This window comes from Phragmites australis, chromosome 18, assembly GCF_958298935.1.
Source record: "Phragmites australis chromosome 18, lpPhrAust1.1, whole genome shotgun sequence".
NCBI lineage: Eukaryota > Viridiplantae > Streptophyta > Magnoliopsida > Poales > Poaceae > Phragmites > Phragmites australis.
In genome coordinates, this window is record NC_084938.1 from 1559744 (window position 1) to 1582524 (window position 22781).

The following is a 22781-nucleotide window of genomic DNA, read 5'->3' on the forward strand; positions in this document are numbered from 1 at the left end:
CGCACGCCGACCCAGTGAGGCACTAGTGCAAGCCACCCACCCCTCTTCCCTCGTCAACCAAATCGGGCTCGTCTCCTTCCCCTCCCAATCGCCTCGGCACGCCACGCGAACCGCCCGATCCGGAACCCTTCCCCAGACAAATCGCCCCGTACCCTAGCCCGCCGCCGCCGCTGCACCTCTGGCTCGATTCGATCGCGGCAGACCCCGATGCTCCTCCTCTGGGCTGCCGCGGCGGAGGCATGAGCCGACGGGGACTCGCCGGACCTGCCAGCCATGGACGCCGCCGCGCGCCCGGCCATCGTCATCGACAATGGCACAGGGTAACCCCGATCCCTCCTTCCCTCTCTCTTTCGCCCTCGCCGACCTGGTAGTCGTGCTAGTACTGCTCTATCGGTGCGCGATCTCTGCTTGTGCCCTAGTTAGAGTTCTAGCTGGTGCGCGCGCGGGATTGGTTGCTGAAATGGGCGGGCGTGGCTGGGTATAGGATCAGGCTTGCGGCCTTGCTCATTTGGGAATTTCCTTCGTTGAGTTCGGAGGCACTTATTAGGTTAGTGACATTCCATCTAGATCATCTGCTGGGCTGGGAGATATACCGGTGTCATGCCGTTCATCTTGCTCGTTTTTGTGATGGCCTTGTGCAGTATCAGCAATGGAACAGGACCATCACTATTGAGTAAGGGGGAACAGCTGAGGCTGGCTTCCTGATTAGGAGGGGAAAATCAGATTTATAGGCTTGAATGAAGATGTCTGCTGTTTTTTCGAATAAAATTTGCGAAAGTATGCCCTAGTCTGATCGAGTTGTATGGTACATATCGTACTTGTACTATGGATTCTACAGTGACTTTTCCTCTTATGGTATGTAGAGTGGACAGCAGTTATTTGCTTCCAGCAAGTTAAGTTGTAAGTAATATATCTTGAATGCTGGGTTATGAAGTTCCCACCTACATTGTTGTTCAATCAATACTGTTTTATTTGAAAGTTCCTAATTTGCAAGTTTTTAAATCCAAACAGTATTCATGCCTTTTATACGACGATTACTGACTCAAAAGCTTGAAATTGGCACATTTGGCTATGTAATTGCACCTACTTCTTTCTACTTTGTATCTATTGTGTTGCAGAAGTGCTTTAGATTTATCACCGCTATTACACTGTCAACTCTCAAAAAAGTAATATGGTATGTCTTACCTGATTCCACATTATGATAAACTAAGAATGTAAGTCACAGGAACAATTTCTAAAGTAGTAACGGACAGAAAATGAATCTTCCTAGAATGTAAACAATTTTTTATTGAATCTGGATTGCTTTGATTTCCCCACAATTGCTTCACTATGTACCACTTCCACTTTTTTCTGAGATTACCAGTTCCACATTTTTCTACTATGATTCTCACCAATTTTTTTCTTACAAGATTTGTATGCTCTTATGTTTAGGTATAGCAAACTTGGATTTTCTGGTAACTCTGAGCCGTCTTTCACCATCCCTACTGTAGTAGCTGTGAATGAATCTTTTCTAGATCAGTCAGAGCTGTTGAGTAGTGCAAACTGGATAGCACAGTATAATGCAGGTGTCATGGCTGATCTTGATTTTTTTATTGGAGACGAAGCTCTATCGCGTTTTAGGTCTAGTGGGCTGTACAGTTTAAAAAGTCCAATTCATCATGGTCAGGTATGTATATACATTTCCACCTAGTAATATTGTCCTTTATTTGTGTACTAGGCCCGATGCCTTATCATTTTATTTTATTTTTGCAGGTTGATGACTGGGATACAATGGAGAGATTTTGGCAGCAATGCATGTTCAATTATCTACGGTGCAATCCCGAAGAACACTATTTCCTTCTTACAGATAGTCCTGTCTGTACACCTGAAAGTCGTGAATGTACAGGAGAAATAATGTTTGAGACCTTCAATGTCCCTGGTCTATATATTTCCGTTCAGTCTGTCCTCAGTCTTTCTGCTGGATACGCCTACCTGAAAAGTCTTTCTGATGAGAATTCGGATTCTACAGTAGGTTCTGAAACTATCTCCTTTCGTGCTTTTGTTTGATCAAATATGATGTTGCTTATTACCACATGGACTGCACCCTGTTGATTGACATGCATTATCTTTATGAAAATTGTTAAAGATGGCAAATGTAACCTTTCTGTAATGATTGCTTGGCCCCATTAAGATAGGCTTCCCTTTTACATTAGTTTCGTTCATTTGAGTCATTGTGATGGGATAAGTCCTTGTGCAGCACATGGTCTTTGTGGGGCTGCCACATGGTGGTCTTGCTGCCCATATACTTTAGGACAGCATCTAGGACACTAGGACAGCATCTAGGACAGCATCTTAGACTAGCATCTTAGACCAGCATCTTAGAGGACAGCATCTAGGACAGCATCTTAGACTAGCATCTTAGACTAGCATCTTGGCATATGCTTGGCTGGCCATGGGCCTATAAATATGTATCCCTAACCCCTCAGGTTGGTATGGCATTTGTGTGAGAAATAAAGGAAAAATTACCCTAACTCCTAGTGTCATCTTCTCTCGATGAGAGTAAGAATTCAGCTACTACCAAGAGTAAGAATTCAGCGACTAACAAGTGGTATCAGAGCCTGTTTATCCTGTAGCCTGAGCATCTCCTGCTCATCTCCCCCCTCAGCCTCGCAGCAGCCCCAGCTAAGAGCAGCAGCAGCCCCGGTTGCTCCTGCTCACCCCTCTCCCTCTGCGCAGAGCAGCAGTAGCTCGTCTGAAGCAGCCCTCTCCCCACGCAGCAGCCCTCCCCCGGTAGCGCGTCATGTCCGCAGGGCAGTCTCAGCGCTCGGTCGCCTCGAGCACGCGGCGTCGGCAGGAGGCCGAACTTGCCGCGGCAGAGGAACGCGAGCGAGCGGCGGCGGCAAGGGCGTCGAGGCTGGCAGCGGCGGAGCTAGCAGCAGCCAGAGCGGAGGCAGAAGCAGCGGCGGCGGCGGTTGCAGCGCGTGCGGCGGCAGCGGAGGTCGAGGCTCTGCGCGGCAGCACCGGCAGCTCCATTTCTGCTGACGACAGCGCCGACGCGGACCTCGAGCTGCCGGAGGCAGAGGCAGCGCGAGAGCGGGCGGCACAGTGGGCAGCGGCGCACGCCCACGAGCGGGGCGGCAGCCCAGACAGGCGCGGACGCGCCGGCGGCGCTCCTGGAGGAGGCGCGCACGCCGGCGGCGCTCCTGGAGGAGGCGCGCACGGCAACGATGGCGGACGGGTCGATGGAGAGCACGGCCTTTACAGGCGGCGTGGCTCTCTCTCCCCGGATCGGTACCGTGGTCACCACGGGTTCCAGGCTGTTGTCAGGGACGTCGGCCCCGGCGGTGGGTGGCCTACCCTCACTAAGACCAACTACGTCGAGTGGGCTGCGGTGATGAGGGTAAAGTTCCAGGTGCGGCACATGTGGGAGGCAGTCCGGTACGGCGACGTCGACTACGACCAGGATCGACGGGCGCTGGATGCCCTCATCGCAGCAGTCCCGTCCGAGATGCAGTTCTCGCTTACCAATAAGCGGACTGCCAAGGAGGCTTGGGACGCCATCGCTGCGGCACGCATCGGCAGCGACCGCGCCCGCAAGTCCACACTGCAGGCACTTCGCAAGGAGTGGGAGAACCTGGCCTTCAAGCCCGGTGAGGACGTTGATGACTTTGCTCTCCGTCTCAACACTCTGTTGCAGAAGATGGTGCAGTTCGGCGATGACACCTACGGCGAGGAGAGAGCTGTCGAAAAGCTCTTCCGTTGCGTCCCCGAGAAGTACAAGCAGATGGCTCGCTCGATCGAGTCTCTGCTGGATCTCTCCACGATGTCGATCGAGGAGGCGATAGGTCGCCTCAAGGTCGTCGACAGCGATGAGCCACAATCTCTCTCGGGGCCCATCACCACTGGCGGGAAGCTCCTTCTCACTCGGGAGCAGTGGGATGCCTGCCAGGGTGACCGGAGGAAGGGGGAGCCTTCTTCCACGACAGGCGGCCGCAAGCGTGGCAAGCCGCGCAAGGCGCGCAGAGACGCCCAGGCCGGGGCGCGAGGACGTGCCGAGGGTGATGCCCGCGGAGGCGCCCAGGGCGGCGCCGCCGGCAAGCACAAGCCGGCACGAGACGACACCTGCCGCAACTGCGGCCGGCTTGGCCATTGGGCCAAGGACTGTCGTCAGCCACGACGCGGCCAGGCCCACGTCGCACAGGCGGAGGAGGAGGAGCCGGCTCTGTTCATGGCTCATGCGAGCATAGAGCTACCTCCAGCGGCACCGGCCGCAGCGGCTCTCCTCCACCTTGACGAGCCAAAAGCACACGCCCTCCTCGGCGACGGCTCCGGCAACGACAAGACTGACGGGTGGTGCCTCGACACCGGCGCCACCCATCACATGACCGGTCGACGGGAGTTCTTCACCGAGCTTGACTCTAGCGTCCGAGGCTCCGTCAAATTTGGGGATGCCTCCGGCGTGGAGATCAAGGGCGTCGGTTCCATCATCTTCACCGCCGTGTCTGGTGAGCACAGGCTGCTCACCGGAGTCTACTACATTCCCGCGTTGAGGAACTCTATCATCAGCTTGGGACAGCTGGATGAGAACGGTTCGCGCGTGGTTGTTGAGGATGGAGTCATGAGGATTTGGGATCGCCGTCGTCGCCTTCTTGCCAAGGTAACCAGAGGCACAAATCGACTCTACGTCCTTAACGTGCAGGTGGCACAACCCCTCTGTCTCGCCGCTCGTCGGGACGACGAGGCGTGGCAGTGGCACGAGCGCTTCGGGCACCTTCACTTCGAGGCCCTAAAGCGGCTCAGTGCCGCAGAGATGGTGCGAGGCCTGCCGTGCCTCGACCATGTGGAGCAGCTCTGCGACGTCTGCGTGTTGACGAAGCAGAGGCGACTCCCCTTTCCCCAGCGGGCGAGCTTCCGAGCCAAGGAGAGGCTCGAGCTTGTGCACGGGGACTTGTGTGGCCCGGTGACACTGGCCACACCGGGAGGACGACGCTACTTCCTGCTGCTCGTCGACGACCTCTCCCGCTACATGTGGGTGATGGTCCTCGGCAGCAAGGGAGAGGCTGCGGACGCCATCAGGCGCGCGCAGGCTGCTGCGGAGGCGGAGTGCGGCCGCAAGCTGCGCGTGCTGCGCACCGACAACGGCGGCGAATTCACGGCGGCTGAATTCGCGTCGTACTGCGCTGATAAGGGCATTCAGCGCCACTACTCCGCGCCGTACAGCCCGCAGCAGAACGGCGTCGTCGAGCGGCGCAACCAGACAGTTGTGGGGATGGCTCGGGCCCTCCTCAAGCAGAGGGGGATGCCGGCTGTCTTCTGGGGAGAGGCGGTGGTGACGGCCGTCTACATCCTCAACCGCTCGCCTACCAAGGCGCTCGACGGCAGGACGCCGTACGAGGCTTGGCATGGGCGCAAGCCGGCGGTCTCCCACTTGCGGGTCTTCGGCTGCCTCGCGTTCGCCAAGGAGCTTGGCCACATCAGCAAGCTCGACGACAGGAGCACTCCGGGAGTGTTCATCGGTTACGCGGAGGGCTCGAAGGCCTACCGCATCCTCGACCCGAAGACACAACGTGTGCACACGGCGCGCGACGTTGTGTTCAACGAAGGGCGAGGATGGGCGTGGGACAAGGCGATGGACGACAGATCGGCTCCGACGTACGACGACTTCACTGTCGAGTACGTCCACTTCGAGGGAGCTGGGGGAGTAGGCAGCTCTTCTTCGACGAGCGTGTCTACCCCAGTCCCCGAGCCTCCACCGACCCCGGCGCCTGCTACTTCGACAGCACCACGTTCTCCAGCCAGGACCTCGGCTGCGATGAGTTCTTCGCCGGCTCCACCACAGCCGGCAACGCCACGCACTCCAGCACCGACAGGCACCTCTCCGGGCACGTCTACTCCAACACCAGCTCGTGTCGAGCACAGCCCGGTTGAGCTCGCTACTCCGCTCTCTCACGACGAGGAGCGCATCGACGCGTACCACGACGGCGAGCCGTTGCGGTACCGTACGATGGAGAACCTTCTCGGCGACCAGCCGGTGCCGGGACTGGTGCCTCACGATCTGGAGGCGCAGTTGCACCTTGCGTGTGACGACGGCGAGCCTCGGTCGTTTGCAGAGGCCGAGAGACACGCGGCATGGCGCGCCGCGATGCAGTTGGAGATGGATGCGGTTGAGAAGAACCGCACCTGGGAGCTTGCTGACCTCCCTCGTGGTCACCGAGCGATCACCCTTAAGTGGGTGTTCAAGCTGAAGAGGGATGAAGCCGGCGCCATCGTCAAGCACAAGGCTCGCTTGGTGGCACGAGGTTTCGTGCAGCAGGAGGGGGTCGACTTCGACGACGCCTTCGCTCCCGTGGCACGGATGGAGTCCGTGCGACTCCTCCTTGCGCTAGCTGCCCAGGAGGGCTGGCGTGTTCATCACATGGACGTCAAGTCGGCGTTCCTTAACGGCGACTTGAAGGAGGAGGTCTACGTGCACCAGCCGCCGGGATTTACGATCCCCGGCAAGGAGGGCAAGGTGCTCCGCCTGCGCAAGGTCCTCTATGGCTTGCGGCAGGCACCGAGGGCGTGGAATGCCAAGTTGGATTCCACGCTAAAAGGGATGGGCTTCAAGCAAAGCCCGCACGAGGCGGCCATCTACCGACGGGGCAGTGGAGGAACTGCTCTGCTGGTGGGTGTCTACGTCGACGACTTGGTGATCACCGGCACCAAGGATGCGGAGGTGGCGGCATTCAAGGAAGAGATGAAGGCCACCTTCCAGATGAGTGACCTGGGACCTCTCTCCTTCTACCTGGGGATCGAGGTGCACCAGGATGACTCCGGGATCACGCTTCGACAGACCGCCTACGCCAAGCGCGTCGTTGAGCTAGCTGGGCTCACCGACTGCAACCCAGCTCTCACTCCGATGGAGGAGAGGCTGAAGCTGAGCCGCGACAGCACGACGGAGGAGGTGGACGCTACGCAGTACCGGCGTCTTGTGGGGAGCCTTCGCTACCTCGCCCACACACGGCCGGACTTGGCATTCTCCGTCGGCTACGTTAGTCGGTTCATGCAGCGACCGACGACGGAGCACCAGCAGGCTGTGAAGAGGATCATCCGCTACGTTGCGGGGACTCTCGACCACGGCCTCTACTACCCTAGGTGCCCTGGGGCGGCACACTTCGTCGGGTACAGCGACAGCGACCACGCCGGCGACATCGACACCAGCAAGAGCACGAGCGGGATCCTCTTCTTCCTCGGCAAGTGCCTCGTTAGCTGGCAGTCGGTCAAGCAGCAGGTGGTGGCCCTGTCCAGCTGCGAGGCCGAGTACATAGCGGCCTCCACCGCTTCGACTCAGACGCTCTGGCTCGCTCGACTGTTTGGTGATCTCCTCGACAGAGACACTAGAGCGGTGGAGCTCAGGGTGGACAGCAAGTCCGCTCTAGCCCTGGCAAAGAACCCCGTTTTTCATGAACGGAGCAAGCACATCCGGGTGAGGTACCACTTCATCCGAGGCTGTTTGGAGGAAGGGAGCATCAAGACGAGCTACATCAACACCAAGGATCAGCTTGCGGACCTGCTCACCAAGCCTCTTGGGAGGCTCAAGTTCCTTGAGCTCTGCTCCAGGACCGGGATGGTTCAATCTTCCCACAAGACGACGCACAAGACTTAGGGGGAGAATGATGGGATAAGTCCTTGTGCAGCACATGGTCTTTGTGGGGCTGCCACATGGTGGTCTTGCTGCCCATATGCTTTAGGACAGCATCTAGGACACTAGGACAGCATCTAGGACAGCATCTTAGACCAGCATCTTAGAGGACAGCATCTAGGACAGCATCTTAGACTAGCATCTTAGACTAGCATCTTAGACTAGCATCTTGGCATATGCTTGGCTGGCTATGGGCCTATAAATATGTATCCCCAACCCCTCAGGTTGGTATGGCATTTGTGTGAGAAATAAAGGAAAAATTGCCCCAACTCCTAGTGTCATCTTCTCTCGATGAGTAAGAATTCAGCTACTATCAAGAGTAAGAATTCAGCGACTAACACATTGTGTGTCTTGAAGGCTCGTTTTTGTGTCATAATTTCCATATATATTTGTTGCTTGTCAAACTCTGGAACTTTGTTTTGTTATTCCTGATGCATACAGGCCACAGATCACAAAGTGTTTCAAGAGTGAAGACAAGCATACATTTATGTCATAATGTAGGAAATTATTATTTTTCTTTTTTTTTTTGGGGGGGGGGGGGGACTGTAGAATGAGTTATATAAGTATTTAGTGGTATTGATTATTTTGTCTAAGACGTTGCTGCTTGTATCTCACAGGCAAATTCCACTATGAGTACATGTTTGTTTGTCTCTCGCCAGTGATTGGGGCTTCTGATTGTGATGCTTCATGGAGATAATTTTGTTTTAATGTTCTTTTGGCAAAAGTATACCAAGGAACATGCGAAATTATATGTATCCATGAAACCACATAATGTATAACTATCTAAGTGATTTTCTAGGAGAAATCAGCATTGATAGGATAGACTTATTGAAATGTCATTGTTGAGTGAGCAATCTGATCGAGGATAGACATTTGTAGTTATTACTCCCTCTGATCCCAAATATAAGTTTATTTAGGTTTGTGCTAAGTCAAACCTTTTTAGCTTTGACCATCAATAGTTGAAAATTCATATAGATTGAAAACATAAGGTTGATGTTACTAGATTCATCATGTAAAATTTAAATAATATATTTTGATAGATATTATTAGTCAAAGTGTCATATTGAAGACCGTATCGATGTACTAATGGACTTATATTTGGGATCAGAGGGAATAGCAATCACTGTTTGGTATTCAATTCTCTTGTTCCTTTTCATTTAATACCCTTTTATATTATCTGGTAGAACACATTACTTCTTGTCAACTTTGACCAATATATTTTGTCAGTCTGATATGACAGGTGTAGTAGTTGATATTGGGGATGGAGCTCCACACATTGTGCCAGTTGTAAATGGCTATGTAATTGGGAGTAGCATAAAGTCTTTTCCTTTCTCCGGGAGTGATGTAACTCAGTTTGTTTCGCAGATTTTACAGGTATTTCATCTTCTCCACATTTTCTTGCGGTTACATGAAGGTGTGGAAGTTCTCATATTGTCTGTCAATAGGGCTGTATCTATCGCTGGTATTATGCTATTAAATCAGAAGTTGTATTTTAGCATTATACTAAATTGCAGTACTTTCAGTGGTGTTGAGGTAACTTTTTGCCAAGGAGATATTAGTGGATATTTTTGTTTGTAGGGTTGCTTTGCTCGAACCAAATGTAACCATTAAAAAAACAGCAAGTATTGTCATGTGAGAATACTGATCTGCTCAGTAAGATTAATACTATCTCTGTTTCACTATGTTTGTCCATGGCCTCGGGAGAATCTGTTTCAAAAGGTTTGTCTATTGAGGAAATCAAGAGTGTAGTTATTGCAATACTTCCACTCTCTACCCTTAATTAAATGCTTTTAAAGAGAGAAGTGGTTGCATCATGTCATTTAATAGGGGTATGGATGGTAATTTCTCATTGATTTTTTCTAGGAACTAAGGTCATGTTTGTTTTCCTCTTCTGGTTTTGGTTTTGCTGCTGCTAGAAGCCAGAACAAACGGGGTTCTAAAGAAGTGGCTTCTGGAGAAGCTAGAAGCCTGCTTCTGAGAAAAATAAACTAAAGCTAAGAAGCTCACTGAGAGATGTTTTTCTGAGAGGCTATGTGCTGAGAAGCAAAAAAATTATTGTAGAAGTCAACAACTTATTTTCAAAAGCAGCTTTTCAGACAAGCCAAAAGCATAGCTTTTCAGAAAAGCTCAAAAACAGAGCCGAAAACAAACAGGCCCTAATACTTCCTTGGTCAGCGCATGGTAGGCTATGGACAAACTTTGTGAAACGGAGGGAGTAATTACATAAGACTGCAGTTTGGTGAACATCGGGAATGATGCATATCAAGTGAAATAATATATTGGATAGCTTTTGGAAGCCTCCAAATTATTGATGTTAATGCATGAACCCTAGATATGTTTTGCTGAATTGCTTAATTCTTAATGCTAGTTTCCACTTGTTTTCTGTACAGAGATGCCTTAGTGAATCAGCATAGCTCATGCTAGGTTACGTTACATTAATCCATTGACATTGTTGATGAGAATAACTTGAAAATGTTAGCATTCCTTGTGTCAGGAAATGTGTGGTTTCGACCCTCCCCAGTGTTTGCTTGCAGACCATACATTTATTACTAGGAACTCATTTAGTGAACATGCAGTCTGATGAAATCGGGCTACTTTTTATTTGGATGATTCTTCTAGAATAAATTGAATAGTATGCTATTCATTGATGCGTAGTATTTGAATGGCGTCCTATCCTTGATTGTTATTGTATGATTGAAAAACAAAAACTATACTTAATGGAAATTTGCTTGTTGTCATAGCTAGTCATCTGGTGAGAAACTACATTTGACTGCTGAACCACTGTGCACATAAATCATATTCGCAGTTAATGCTGTACTGTTACTTTGGGTTATCAGCTATTAGTCCTTTATGCTCTCAATAATTATTTGTGGTCCATTCTGTAAGAGCTTGTGAAGCTTGATGGATTTCTTAGGTGCATGGATGCTGTTCTGCTGTTGAAGTATATTATATTATAAATACTGTTAATGATTAGCGTCATCTGGCGGTTTTGCAGGAAAGAGGTGAGCTTCTGCCACCTGAGGATTCTCTAGATATAGCTCGTAAGGTGAAAGAAATGTATTGCTATACTTCTTCAGACATTGTCAAGGTATTGCTCTGGTTGGAGTTATTGGATCAAAAATATTTTCGTCCTTGTTTTGTCCAGTGGTCTTCACAACTAAATCATTCAATGGAAGTTCAAGTCTCCCTAATGAAGTCAAATTTACATGTAAAACCTGTTCCCTGTGCAAGACCTGTTGGAGAATTAAGTTTGAATACTGTTTTATGTTTGCCTGTGTTGCTTAACAATGGCTGTGCAAATACTTTTTGGTCTTCAGCTTCTCACTATGTGAACTAATTTATGCATTTTTTCCTTTATGAATATATGTGTTGACAAGTATGATATGAGGTTATTCTTTAAATTCTGCCAGCAAGAGGCCATACCATAGTCATCTGTGTTAAACAAACAGAAAGGTTTTAGACTCATGCATATCCATTGCAATTTCAGGAGTTCAAGAAGCATGACAAGAAGCCTGATAAGTACATCAAACAATGGTCCGCTATTAAACCAAAGACTGGGGTTCCATATACAATTGACATTGGATATGAGCGATTTCTTGGACCAGAGGTTAATTCTTATTTCTGTCAACGAATTTCCATGGAGTCCCCCCCCCCCCCCCCCAAGAATACTCCTCCAAACTGATATGGTATTATGGTCAACAATCGTCCGTTGAGTGACAAGTACACTATGTGCTATGCACATGATGAATTTCTCGTAACTTTTGATCTTCACAATACTCCTAAAGATATTGCATGTGTTGTAAGTGCATTGAGAGCTGATACAGAACATTCGTGCTGGCTTATGGTTGCTGTAGAATAAGAACGAGAAGATAGCTTTATAAAGACATCATATCAGTTTCTCGTGAGCCTTCTTTCTGTTAATTATGTAGTCAAGGATCTGATTGACAATGTGAATGGCCACAGAAGCCTAGATCCAAGTAAATATACAAACTTCACTGGATGACCATTTCACACTGTACTGACTCTTGTGCTGCGGCCTTATCAATGGAGTTCATGGGAACACATGTCAAGGACTGCTATTCATATGGTTGCAGTACTGTTTGCTAGTGAAATATGTTGGTTCTAAGAATTGTAGTCATTTACATTATCGTAATGAACTAATGCTACATATTAGAATGGAACAGGTATGGCAAATTGAAGAAATAAGTTAATTATTTAAGATTTACAGTAAGAAGGGAAACGTGGGGTTTCAACACAAGAAATTAGTGAGTTTGATGGTTCACATTTATGAAATTATGTTGAATTGCTAAATTGTTATCATCAGGGCTGAAACCAGTGAGTGACCTTGTGTGTTTAGAATTGAATATCACAAAGTCATGTTTACTTATAGAAGCATCATCCAACTGGCATACAGATGTGCTACTATTTGGGAACTGAGATCAATATTTCCTTGGTTCATCATTCATCAACAAAATTGAAAGACTTGCCATTATTCTCTGGAACTGCCTTTACCCTTCAGCAATATCTTGGTTCATTAACTCTTGTGGAATACTATATGAATCTTGATCCGTACCTCCAATAGAGTACTGTATGAATCTTTTTTTTTTTTTTTTTACGGTGCCAAGTGATATCAACTGTATATGCTTTTGAAGTAGTTTGTAATTGTTCCAGGATATAGTTTATCATTTGTCGTGATGGGTTATGAAATTTGCATTAAAAAATGGACACTGTGAAATATATCTCTAAAAGGTTAATGCTAATAAGTTTTTGTTTCCCAGAGAGCTTATTTATATTGGTATTTAACTTTTCTCCGTTAGAGTAAACTTTTAACAATTTACAATTGGGCATGAACTTGACACAAAAAGAAGAGAAACCGGAATCAGGTGTGATTCTCTAATCATCTACCAACAAATGCAGATCTTCTTCAATCCTGAGATTTACTCCACCGACTTCTCCACTCCTTTACCTGAACTGATTGATAGCTGTGTTCAATCTGCACCAATTGACACAAGGAGAGCTTTGTATAAGGTGCATTCTTTGAGCTCTGCAGAGATATCTAAGAATAGGAAGTGATATATGTAAATGTTGTGATATTTTTATGAATTTTTTGCTTTTTACAGAATATAGTATTATCTGGTGGGTCTACCATGTTTAAAGACTTCCACAAGAGACTCCAAAATGATATAAAGAAAATAGTAGATGATCGTGTTGCTGCAACTAACGCCCGCCATCGTGTGGAAGTTAGAGTAAGTACAGATGCCTGATTCTCAAGTTCACATCTGAATAATTTAACTGTTCTATTTCAATGCCAAACTGTTGCAGTCGATAGTCTGCATGTGAATAATTTTAAGTGTTTCATACTTTCATTTGACCTTTTTATTTTTCTGTTGTCAGCCTGTTGAAGTCAACGTGGTAGCCCATCCTATACAAAGTTATGCAGTTTGGTTCGGGGGTTCAGTAGCTGCATCTAACCCTGAATTTTTTGAGGTACCTGCCACTTGACATTCTTGCGGCCTCAACAAACATGCAATATTCAATAATCGTGCGTCTATTTATGCTATCTGCACTGTGATATGCCAATATAATGTTATAAAATTGCAACTCGTGAGTTCATGTCACGAGTTCAACATTTCCTTTCCTCATGATTTCATTGATAAGTGTTTTTCCTTTTCTCATTCAGTATTGCCACACAAAGGAAGAATACGAGGAACATGGAGCGAGCATCTGCAGAACAAGCCCAGTTTTCAAAGGAATGTACTGAATATTCTACACATCCAATCTTCCAGTAGGAGCTCATTTAGGTTTCTCCAGATAGAGTATAGTCAATTTTGATTCTTTTTGGCCCATTCCAACAGTTATTGGTAGCGCTGTTTGTAGTTCTGTTCTGTATCGCTTGTTGTGTATAGCCAACAATTCGGTTCCTGTTCAAGGTGCATGATTGTAGCCAAAACCTTGGACAGTTGGGAAGAAATATTGGTTTTTCTGTTCCATTAGTTTGTCAAGACAGATTTATGAATCTCTTGCTAATAAGAAGTCAGGTTAAATTTAGAACTGTTTCCAGGACACTATATATGTGGACTAGAGAAAATGTCCGTGGATGATCTTGAATTGTGGCAAAGCATCCTTATTCTCAATTACAAAAAGGTATGGTGAAACATATAAGAAAGAATATCCAGGTTGCTTATGTATGGTACACCAGGGAAGTTTTGATGTATGACTATGCAAAGGCTACAAATAACGACTTGATTTGAAGTTCACTTATTTTGACGAATTCTCTGTTCAAATTTCCCATGAACGCAATGAGGGCCAAATGATCACATGGCACCTCCTGTTAGATTTGTGTTTTTGCATTTACATAATCCATCGATCATTGGCAAATAGCCAAATAGGTGCAAAATTCATCGAAATACATCATATTGGTTTATAGTATAGTGCATACATTGCGTATATACACAACAGAAAGAATAGAAGCCCAGACCACTTCATAGCTCACATGGAGGATGCCGGCTTTACCCGCCCAAAACTGTACACGGCACAACCTAGCCTCGCCCTCAGCCAGCCTGCAGCCTGAACACACTGAAAAAATGTCTGGAGTTGCATGATGCCGATGCGCATATGATTTGAGCCTGAGAGAAACCAGTTTTCTCGCCATTGCTACCAGTTTCTGCCACTGGCATGCAAACCCTGACAACATCATCAAATCATCCTCGCCTAATTGAACCTGAATGTCAGAATTGGTGCATCTCTATCATGGGAACCCGATGTAACTGTGTACAAGTGTCTTGGCCGGGATCACAACGGTCTTGCTAAGCACGAAAAGAACAAGAGTTAACTCGAGCATCAGAATGGTATTTAGGAATGCTCGATCGATAATCCAGCCAAATATCGTGATGCCGCCTGGGTTTGCTAGTAGGTACAGCACTGAAATGAATCAGAGAAACAAAGAATAAGCACAAGTTGGGGAAAAGAATTTCATCTGGTGTATGCACTGCTTACATTGGCATTATATAAACAAATCCATATAGAGTGAGATGTGCAGCATGTTCTTCAAACGATCACATTGAATGATTGAAGAAAGGTTAAACAATTCAGCCTCAAAGGAAGCTTTGGATTACTTACCAAGTGATTCTCTCTTGTGGTATGAAGACATGTACGAAGCCAATTGAGCTGTGCCATGAGAACTACCATGTACCGAGGCACTCTCCAGAGACTCTAGATCACTCTCCGAATAATCTCTCAAAAACAGATGCGCTGGAAAGGGCACAAGGTTCCCAGAACTGTTTGGGGTGGTTGCATAAGTAGAGTCAGTAGAGCATGTTGCTAATGCATGCCATCGACTAGCTAATGAAGCAATGTTTTGAGCTCTGTGGGAAATTTTAGCAGCAGCATGTAAACAGAGGACGAGACCAACAACTTGAACAACCGAAGACACCTGCAGTATAAAAGAAATCCGTTCATGATCTGATTTTTCAAGAAATTACACAAAGGGGAAAGTCAATGCAAAAGCATACGATACCCACAGCTATGTCACCACCGTTGGTGAAATTGATCGGCCCATTGTAGGCTGTTGTCTTGAAAAGAATTGCGAACTGGCTCGATGTAACAGAAAGGAAGAGCAGCAAGAGGAACACACGGAACCTGTGACTGATTTTGGAGAGATTGTGGCGGAGCTGCAGGTGCTCTTTCAAATAGACCAAAGGATCCGCATCTTGCTCTAGAAGTTTGCCGTAGTCATCAAAGTGGATAACTTGCAGATTGCAAACCAAGTTGAAAAGCATGCAGGAGGATAATATAATTGTTGTCAAATACATCCATGACATGATGGAAGCAAATAGTACAACACATGATCTCCATATTGACTCTTGGAAGATGTGGGAAAAACGGAAGAGTTCTCGGGTGACCTTCACAACAAAGCATGGCACTATCCACCGCATAAGTGTGCGGAAGAAATCCTGCAATAGGGGTTGGGACACTTATTAACAGAAAACTGGAGTACCAAAACTCCTAGCATGACGAGTAATGATTGTATGATATGATGTTTGTCATCCAAAACATACAATATTTTAATTTAAATTTCCACTAGATTTAAAGAACGAGGAAACTCAGGAATGGCAAGGACAATTCGATCAGATCATAGATCTAGGTAGGGTATGGACATGTCTTTTTACTCTTCACCTGCAGATAACAGCTCTTCCAAATTTACAGAAAAAGAACAGACTTAGGCATGCACAACCAAAAATTCATCAATAACTAAATGAAATATGTCTATTAGTCTATATGCTTCGATCAATTCCCTCCAAAAGACATAGTAAAAATGCAACAAAAAAATACAAGTGTGTTAACCAGAGCACAAATATTTGATCAGCTCCAAACCTGAATCTCAGTGTAAACAGTAAACCAAGACAAATAGACATGTCGGCACAAACACAAACTGAGTATACACGCACATGAGATCCACTCAAATGGTGACATAAGGAAGCACATGCAAACAAATACATAACTGAAAGAGTAAGTCGCTTCGATTCGTCCTTCAGTTAGGACAAAGCCAAGAAGCCAAGGCGCCACAGATTAAACAAGGAAATTTTAGGATTAGGCATTGACTCGTTTTGAGTTCATGGTTTGCCATCTCTTGTCTCATAGACATGTGGCCCCATGACCCGCATGTCAATGAAAAATCAAGGGCAAATTCTGAAGTGGCAATGAGTGGAACGAAAAAGATCCAGACATGAGATTTCAGTAGAAGCAGCTAGAGACTGCAACATCCAAACTTCCTAAATGTAAGCACAAACTTACAACCGTAGCCTCAAAATTCTCTCAATATCCTCCTTTCATGCACAATGCAAAACACTCGAATGGCACCTGAATAACTAATTCCTTCTTGAATTGCACAGGTTGCAACAAATTTGGTCAAAACAGCATACAGTTACATCTAGTCATCTACTAGCAGGACAATAGTAACTAACCGAGAAGCTGCTAACTGAAGTAACCATTTTTGGCAACAGCTCACCATGGATCGATTCGAATTAACTCCTTCACAGATTTCAAATTCAGAGCAGAAATGCGAGAAAAGCACACGATACATCACCTGGATCTTGGCGACGTACTCCTTCTGGAATCGGTTCCGCATCCCGATCTCCGGGTCGACGAAGAGGAACTTGCGGATGCCGTACATGGCCATCTTCCTCGACACGCAGGCGAGCGCCACGGCGGCTGCGGCCAACTGCGACAGCAGCACGCACACCTCGAACACCTCCACTTCGAAGTCGTCGCACCGCCGCCCGCGGCCGTGGCACGGGGAGAGCGTCACAGCCACCACCGGCAGCGCGAGGCCCACCACAGCGAGCGCGGACGCCACAGAGGCCACGCCTAGAGGGGTAGACGCCGCCAGCCCTGCCGCGGAGAGGAACGCCTCCAGCCTCCGGAGCCACCGCGACAGCGGCGCGTCCGCGTCCGCGGAGGACTGGAGCAGCGGCGACGAGATCGCCGTGTGGTTCTGGTTCGGAGCCGGAGACGGAGGCGGACGATCGGGAGGGGGCGGAGGCGGACGATCGGGAGGGGGCGGAGGCGGAGGCGGCGGCGGCGATGCCCCGGCGAGGCGGTCGCTGGAGGCCATCAGGGCGGGAACAGGTTCACCGGAGGGGCAGAAGCGTAAAAAAGGCTGTTGGACGGTCGACTGGCCAAGATGAGGAAGTGGGCCCTTTTAAGACTCGCAATATTGTGGGGCCCGCCTAAACCCAAGTAGTTTGGTCCCACATGTCAGTGGGCCCGGGTTAGAGTGGCGAGGGAGTCGAAGGATTTGTGCTGCCTTGGGACGGAGTGACACGTCGCGAGATCGCAGGTGGGTCGTGGCGTCGGATATCTGCATTGATTTGGCCGGAAGCTCGCGTCTAAGTTTGATATGTGTAAAATTAGTTACGTACGATTTATTATAAAAATGTGATCAATAAATTCTTGATTATAAATGTGTTAAAGTTAGTTAAAAATGAGTGTATGACGTAGAAGTCTAATAAAATATAACTTATTATAATTATAATAATTAATTAAATAATTACTTAAAAATTTATTACGCAACAAATTTAAACACGGATCAAACAAGCCCTAGAGCTAGCGTGTAGGATGCCACAGGGATCCACGTGGTTGGCTTAGGTGTGTAGCCGCAGGGCCGGTGCAATGTGAAAGCAAACGGGCTCTTCGTTTGTGCCTTTTGTTAGTCATACCAAAATTTGATGTTATCAAAATATATGTGAAAAAGGTTGTCAAATCAATTGGCTTCTAAAGGTAGCTCTTGGAGGAGAGATGTAGGTTCGAGCCTCGACGCTCCCAGAGTCGATCGTGCAGCTCCTGTATAGCTGTGTGAGTGTAGGTCTCTTTTAAAAAAAAAATCAAAATGTGTGAAAAAAAAAGTTATTTGGTTTGCTACCATATTAATTTATGGGCAATACCAAAACACTGGAAAAATAGTGATGGGATGACAACCATACCAAATCTTGTAAGTATGATATATGAGATCACATGATTTTTTTTCACCGAAATATAGTCAAATATGTTCTTGTTTTCAAGATTTAATTTTTGATGCAGACGGTTAGTTTAAGATATATTATCAATTAAAAATATTTGGTCTCAAAACCTTGCACGGCGCCATTGAGCTGCAGCCACGTTAGCTCTTTCCATCCCGAATGCTGCTTTTTGCCTTGGTCCCCTATACGTTGGGCAATGCCGAATTTTGGGAGAAAAATCGATGATTTGCCATATAAAACTTTAGCCTCTTTGATTATAATGTCATCTAAGTCAATAATGTTTGAGATCACTGAATCGATGACTATAAGCCAGAGTTATGAATAAGCGAAACTCAACTTTTTAACTGTAGCAAATCATCAGTTGGCCTAATTTTGGAGGGCACGTCGGAATTTGGTAATGAATCAAATGGCGGCTAAATGTCGGTACAAAAATGGAGCAGCACGCAGGGCCCACCCACCGAAGGCATGTACACAAACGGCTAGACCACCAAACACGGCAGCCGGCGTGGCTCCACGGCGACCACTCCAGAAGTGGCAGCCTACCGTCGAGGGAAACATTCATTACCCATGCCGATTTGTGATGATACTATGATTACGATGTCACTTAAGGGGTCATTTGGTAAGCTCTCTAAATTCTGATTCTATGGTAAAAATGATTCTGTTTGTAAAATTGTTTGTTATGGTAGTGGTGGAAGTGATTTCTGAGAGAAGATTATGTTGAAATTGAGTAGAATCAGCCGGGAATCGGTGGACGCTAGATTTTTCAGCTTTCACCTCGTAGTACAAAACGTGTGAGTGATTCTCTCATAATTCTGCAGCAGGACGTTTAGTAGCGCTCCCGCTGATTCTAAGGCAAAATCAACTCCTAAAACTCTACCAAACGGTCCCTTAATTTTGTCAGGCATTAAGTTACTAGATGAAAAGATCATTGCTCAGTCATACTCAAAGAAGAAACTTTCTTTAGTTTTTTCAATTGGTGTACGATTTGAATGTACTTCGGAGTCATGTTGAACTAGTGTATCATACTCCCTTAGGTAAAAAAGTACTTAACGTTTTGGATATAACATGATCTTCGATGCATACATTTTACAACCATTTTTAACTAAAATGTATTTATAAAGTCAAATAAGCTTATAACATTAGGAAAATATTTTTCAAAATAAATCCATGTTTATAATTTTCATGTTTTGAAACTAGATATTTCAAAAATTATTGACAATTAAAGTTTAACCAAATCTTATATAAAATATCATATTTTTATTTTTTATTTTTTCTCAAAATAATAAGAGAGCTACATATCATTATATTAAAAAGGAATAAAGAGTTTTACACAAACTGAAAAAAGAAGAAAGCGAGAGAGAAAAGAGACCATATTCTTAGATGTATTTATGATTAGAGAAAGTAATACGTATTCGTTCACTTACATGAAATAAATGGTACCTGTATTAAAAAACACTATACCAAATAAAATAATCTTGTTATGGGGCTCATCTGTCGTAGACCAATCCATACACAACTTCTCGTCCGACTATGAGTGCTCATAAAAACCTTTCAAAAATACTCGTGCATTTGCGGTGGGAGTTTCTGACCGTGCACCTTGGCTAGCCGCGACAGCGACGACTCATCGTCGGCCCGCCGTCCATCCGCCACCGCCTATGGAGTTCCCGGTGCCGAAAGCTTAAAAAATTACTAAAGAAGATGATAAGGCTACCCTCACGTGATTAGTCATTGTTAAGCGTCCTGTGAACGCCGGCAGAGTTTATATTGTTTAGAAGAAAATTTGCCCGAGTCACCATCATCCAGCGTGCCATCACCGAACAGCTGGGCTGGATCTGCATGATGAGGAGAAAATGTAACAAAAACTATCATCATTATCGGACCGATAATTATTAAGTAGACAAACTAGTTCTTTCTTTGGACGTGCAAGGCATATATGAAAAGAAAATTACAATAATTGCTAGCGCTGGAATGGAATTATAATTGTGAAGCTATTTCCATTCCTAATAAATATTCAAATAATTGGACTAACATTGTCATGAAATTGTATAAGAGGTTATAATATTTGAAATACAATCATTTGTGACTAGGATTGAAACTAAGTAAGGACAATATTTGAAATAGGCGATAACGCTAAAAAGAACAAAGTTTGCTGATTGCTAAATCAACTGACACTTACTCATGAAATAATAAGCTTGCCTCAAGCAATCATACGAAACAAAATAGCAGAATAAAAGGATTGACGTTTCGTAGCAATTGGCCCATGAGCTGAAGCTAGAAAAGCAACCTAATAATTTTTAAAGGCAAACACAGCTATACATCAAGACAGCAATGGATTTGGTCCGAAGCATGTTTAGTTCGATCTGTGAAACCTGACTCATAGCTCAACAGAAAAGGCAAAAGGAAAACCAAAGCCTTTATTCCATCCTGTTTGCAACAGCTAGGAAGAAACTAGCACACATCATCATAATATAGTAGTTCTCCTTTATTCCATTGCTCTTTATTGAATAATTCTCAACAAGAATAATCTTTTCACAGAAGTAAATAGTTACGTTCATTAGAGGGCAAGATTGCTTTCAAAAGTTTCTTCGGGTTGTTCGGAGACATCTCTGTACTTAGGATTCCAAACTTGAGACATCTCTGAACTTAGGATTCCAAACGTGAGCAAGTAGAAAACATTAACAAGTAATCAGGAGACATGTCGGCATACAAAAAATGGGACAAGAGATATTGGACCCCTATCTATTAGAAAACGAAAACAAATGCAGACTTTACGTAGGATCGAGAGTAACGATTAGAGAAGGGATAATAAGTGTCTTAATAAATTTCTTACGAAATTGATGATCTTCTACTATTCGAACACGCAACGCACCTTACAAGAGAATCATAACAGAACGTAACACAAATACACAACGAAAAAACTACACATACCTAGAAATTTTGAAAACTCTGAAGAAAGATCAAAAATCAACTAAAAGATTCAATAAAAAGTGGGTCTTAAAATCGAATACTTGGTTCCACATCAAACCAATTCATAACTCATCCTCACATAAAGGTTGAATTTTGAGAAAAGATCACTAAGGATCAAGAGATGAACATCGGGTGAAGAAGATCTTTAAGATGATAGTCTAAAGACAAGCGAATTTAAAACGCTATCACATATGTATGTATATGTAAATTTTATGTCTTTAGCGTTAAGAAGAACAATCTCCCAAAGTGTTAAAATTTTAACTTAAAAAGAAAAACAAAAATCAACACCGAAGAGAAAAACTTGCACACGAGGCAAGAGAAACAAGAGAGAGAAACTAGAATGAGGGAATTTAAGCATATGAAACAAAATAAACTTCCTTACTCAAAAAAGTTAACTCTATTTTAGACGAATTACAAAGATTTTTCTCTCAAAACTCTCACATATTATACAGGCTAAATATTCATCCTCATCTCCTCTAAAATCCTAGCATAATACTCTCATATGGGTGGCACAAAGGGCTCAAATGATTAGTTCATACTCTCTCATAGTCATACCTCTCTATTTATAGATCTAGGAAACTTGATCCTCAAGTTTCTTATCTTTTTTCCAAAATATCCCTCTCTTGTAGTACACTCCTACCTACCACCGATGATATTTCGGTCTATTTTCTTCTCTATTCATCGGACGGCCTCGACGCCTTCATGACTTAGCTTCGCCTTAACGCAAGCTTTATAATGATGTCATGTACTCCTTCAGTCCTTTCACGATTTTGAGCCAAACCACGAAACTCTAGCATGCTTCTCAAAGCGTGACTAGCCGCCACTTGCTTCCACCTGAAGCAAGCGCTTTGATGATGACGTGTGTCCTCCGTCTTGCGATATTAACCGTCGATAAGTCTCTCTCGCTACTGATCCCTCGGGTCGCCTTGTCACTTATACCGGCATCTCATTCGCTTGACTTTGTTAACACACCATCTTCATCCTCCGTTTCATGCTTTACTTGACCTTTACGAGTAGCCTTCCTTGATCGTTCGACACCAAACATCCGTTTAGCCCCGATCACCCACCGTCAACCGCCAAGTTTCATCCGTCACCTGCACACCTTAAAACAAGCAAACATATTTCTTTACACTCCAAAACATCTCCAGGTTAGCACAAAATCAAAAACATCAATTCAGAGCACATTTTGCAGAAAATGTGAACACCAAATGTTCCGGTGTGTTCTGCTCCTGAAAACCAGACCATCCGATGATTGTAACACTATCTATTTCAGAAAAATTTTGCTCTCTGCAAAAAAAGGTCCGGTGAAAGATTCTGGTGATCTCATATCCATCATCGAATAATCTGGAATATGTCAATCCACCAAACCACCCTTCTGCATCCTCTCTGCAATAAAAGATCTGGTGCATTCTCCGGTCTTCACAATCTCAGCACCGGACTATTCGACGTACATAATCAAACTTAGCGCTAAAAATCTCTTTTCTGCAGAAACTACTCCAGCGCTCTCAAAATCCATTACCGGACTATCCGGTGTTTGCTTCCATTTCTGCTTCAGCACTGAAAATGCTCCGGTGTTCACTTCACCATAACACCGGACTATCCGGTATGATAAAAAAACCACACACCGGATGTTCTGG

General features: G+C 45.5%; 2 protein-coding genes across 4 annotated transcripts; one reads left to right on the forward strand and one right to left on the reverse strand.

The window, feature by feature from the left end:
* Positions 1-179: 179 nt before the first annotated feature.
* LOC133898439 (actin-related protein 3-like) lies at positions 180-13917 on the forward strand. 3 transcript variants are annotated; one of them, XM_062339131.1, is made up of 11 exons: positions 198-320; positions 864-900; positions 1432-1666; positions 1753-2007; positions 8888-9034; positions 10656-10748; positions 11148-11267; positions 12578-12688; positions 12781-12906; positions 13055-13147; positions 13341-13917. In XM_062339131.1, the coding sequence occupies exons 1-11, from the start codon at positions 311-313 to the stop codon at positions 13419-13421; spliced, it is 1308 nt and encodes a 435-aa protein (XP_062195115.1). In that variant the 5' UTR covers positions 198-310; the 3' UTR covers positions 13422-13917. The 3 variants fall into 3 exon arrangements, with proteins under 3 accessions (XP_062195116.1, XP_062195114.1, XP_062195115.1); XM_062339132.1 differs by lacking the exon at positions 864-900 and having other exon boundaries at positions 180-320; positions 1753-2011; positions 8901-9034; XM_062339130.1 differs by lacking the exon at positions 864-900 and having other exon boundaries at positions 180-320.
* Positions 13918-13958: 41 nt separating this feature from the next.
* LOC133898438 (uncharacterized) lies at positions 13959-17329 on the reverse strand. The gene is made up of 4 exons (XM_062339129.1): positions 16746-17329; positions 15181-15612; positions 14780-15092; positions 13959-14581 (listed from the first exon to the last, which is right to left on the reverse strand). The coding sequence occupies exons 1-4, from the start codon at positions 17271-17273 to the stop codon at positions 14409-14411; spliced, it is 1446 nt and encodes a 481-aa protein (XP_062195113.1). The 5' UTR covers positions 17274-17329; the 3' UTR covers positions 13959-14408.
* Positions 17330-22781: the final 5452 nt, after the last annotated feature.

Coding starts and splice junctions, on each gene's coding strand:
- LOC133898438 (XM_062339129.1), bottom strand. CDS start 17,273: ATGGCCTCCAGCGACCGCCTCGCCGGGGCATCGCCGCCGCCGCCTCCG. Junction 15,613..16,745: donor AGTACGTCGCCAAGATCCAG/GTGATGTATCGT, acceptor CCCCTATTGCAG/GATTTCTTCCGCACACTTAT. Junction 15,093..15,180: donor CCAACGGTGGTGACATAGCT/GTGGGTATCGTA, acceptor TTTATACTGCAG/GTGTCTTCGGTTGTTCAAGT.
- LOC133898439 (XM_062339130.1), top strand. CDS start 274: ATGGACGCCGCCGCGCGCCCGGCCATCGTCATCGACAATGGCACAGG. Junction 2,008..8,887: donor ATGAGAATTCGGATTCTACA/GTAGGTTCTGAA, acceptor ATATTTTGTCAG/TCTGATATGACAGGTGTAGT. Junction 13,148..13,340: donor CTAACCCTGAATTTTTTGAG/GTACCTGCCACT, acceptor TTTCTCATTCAG/TATTGCCACACAAAGGAAGA.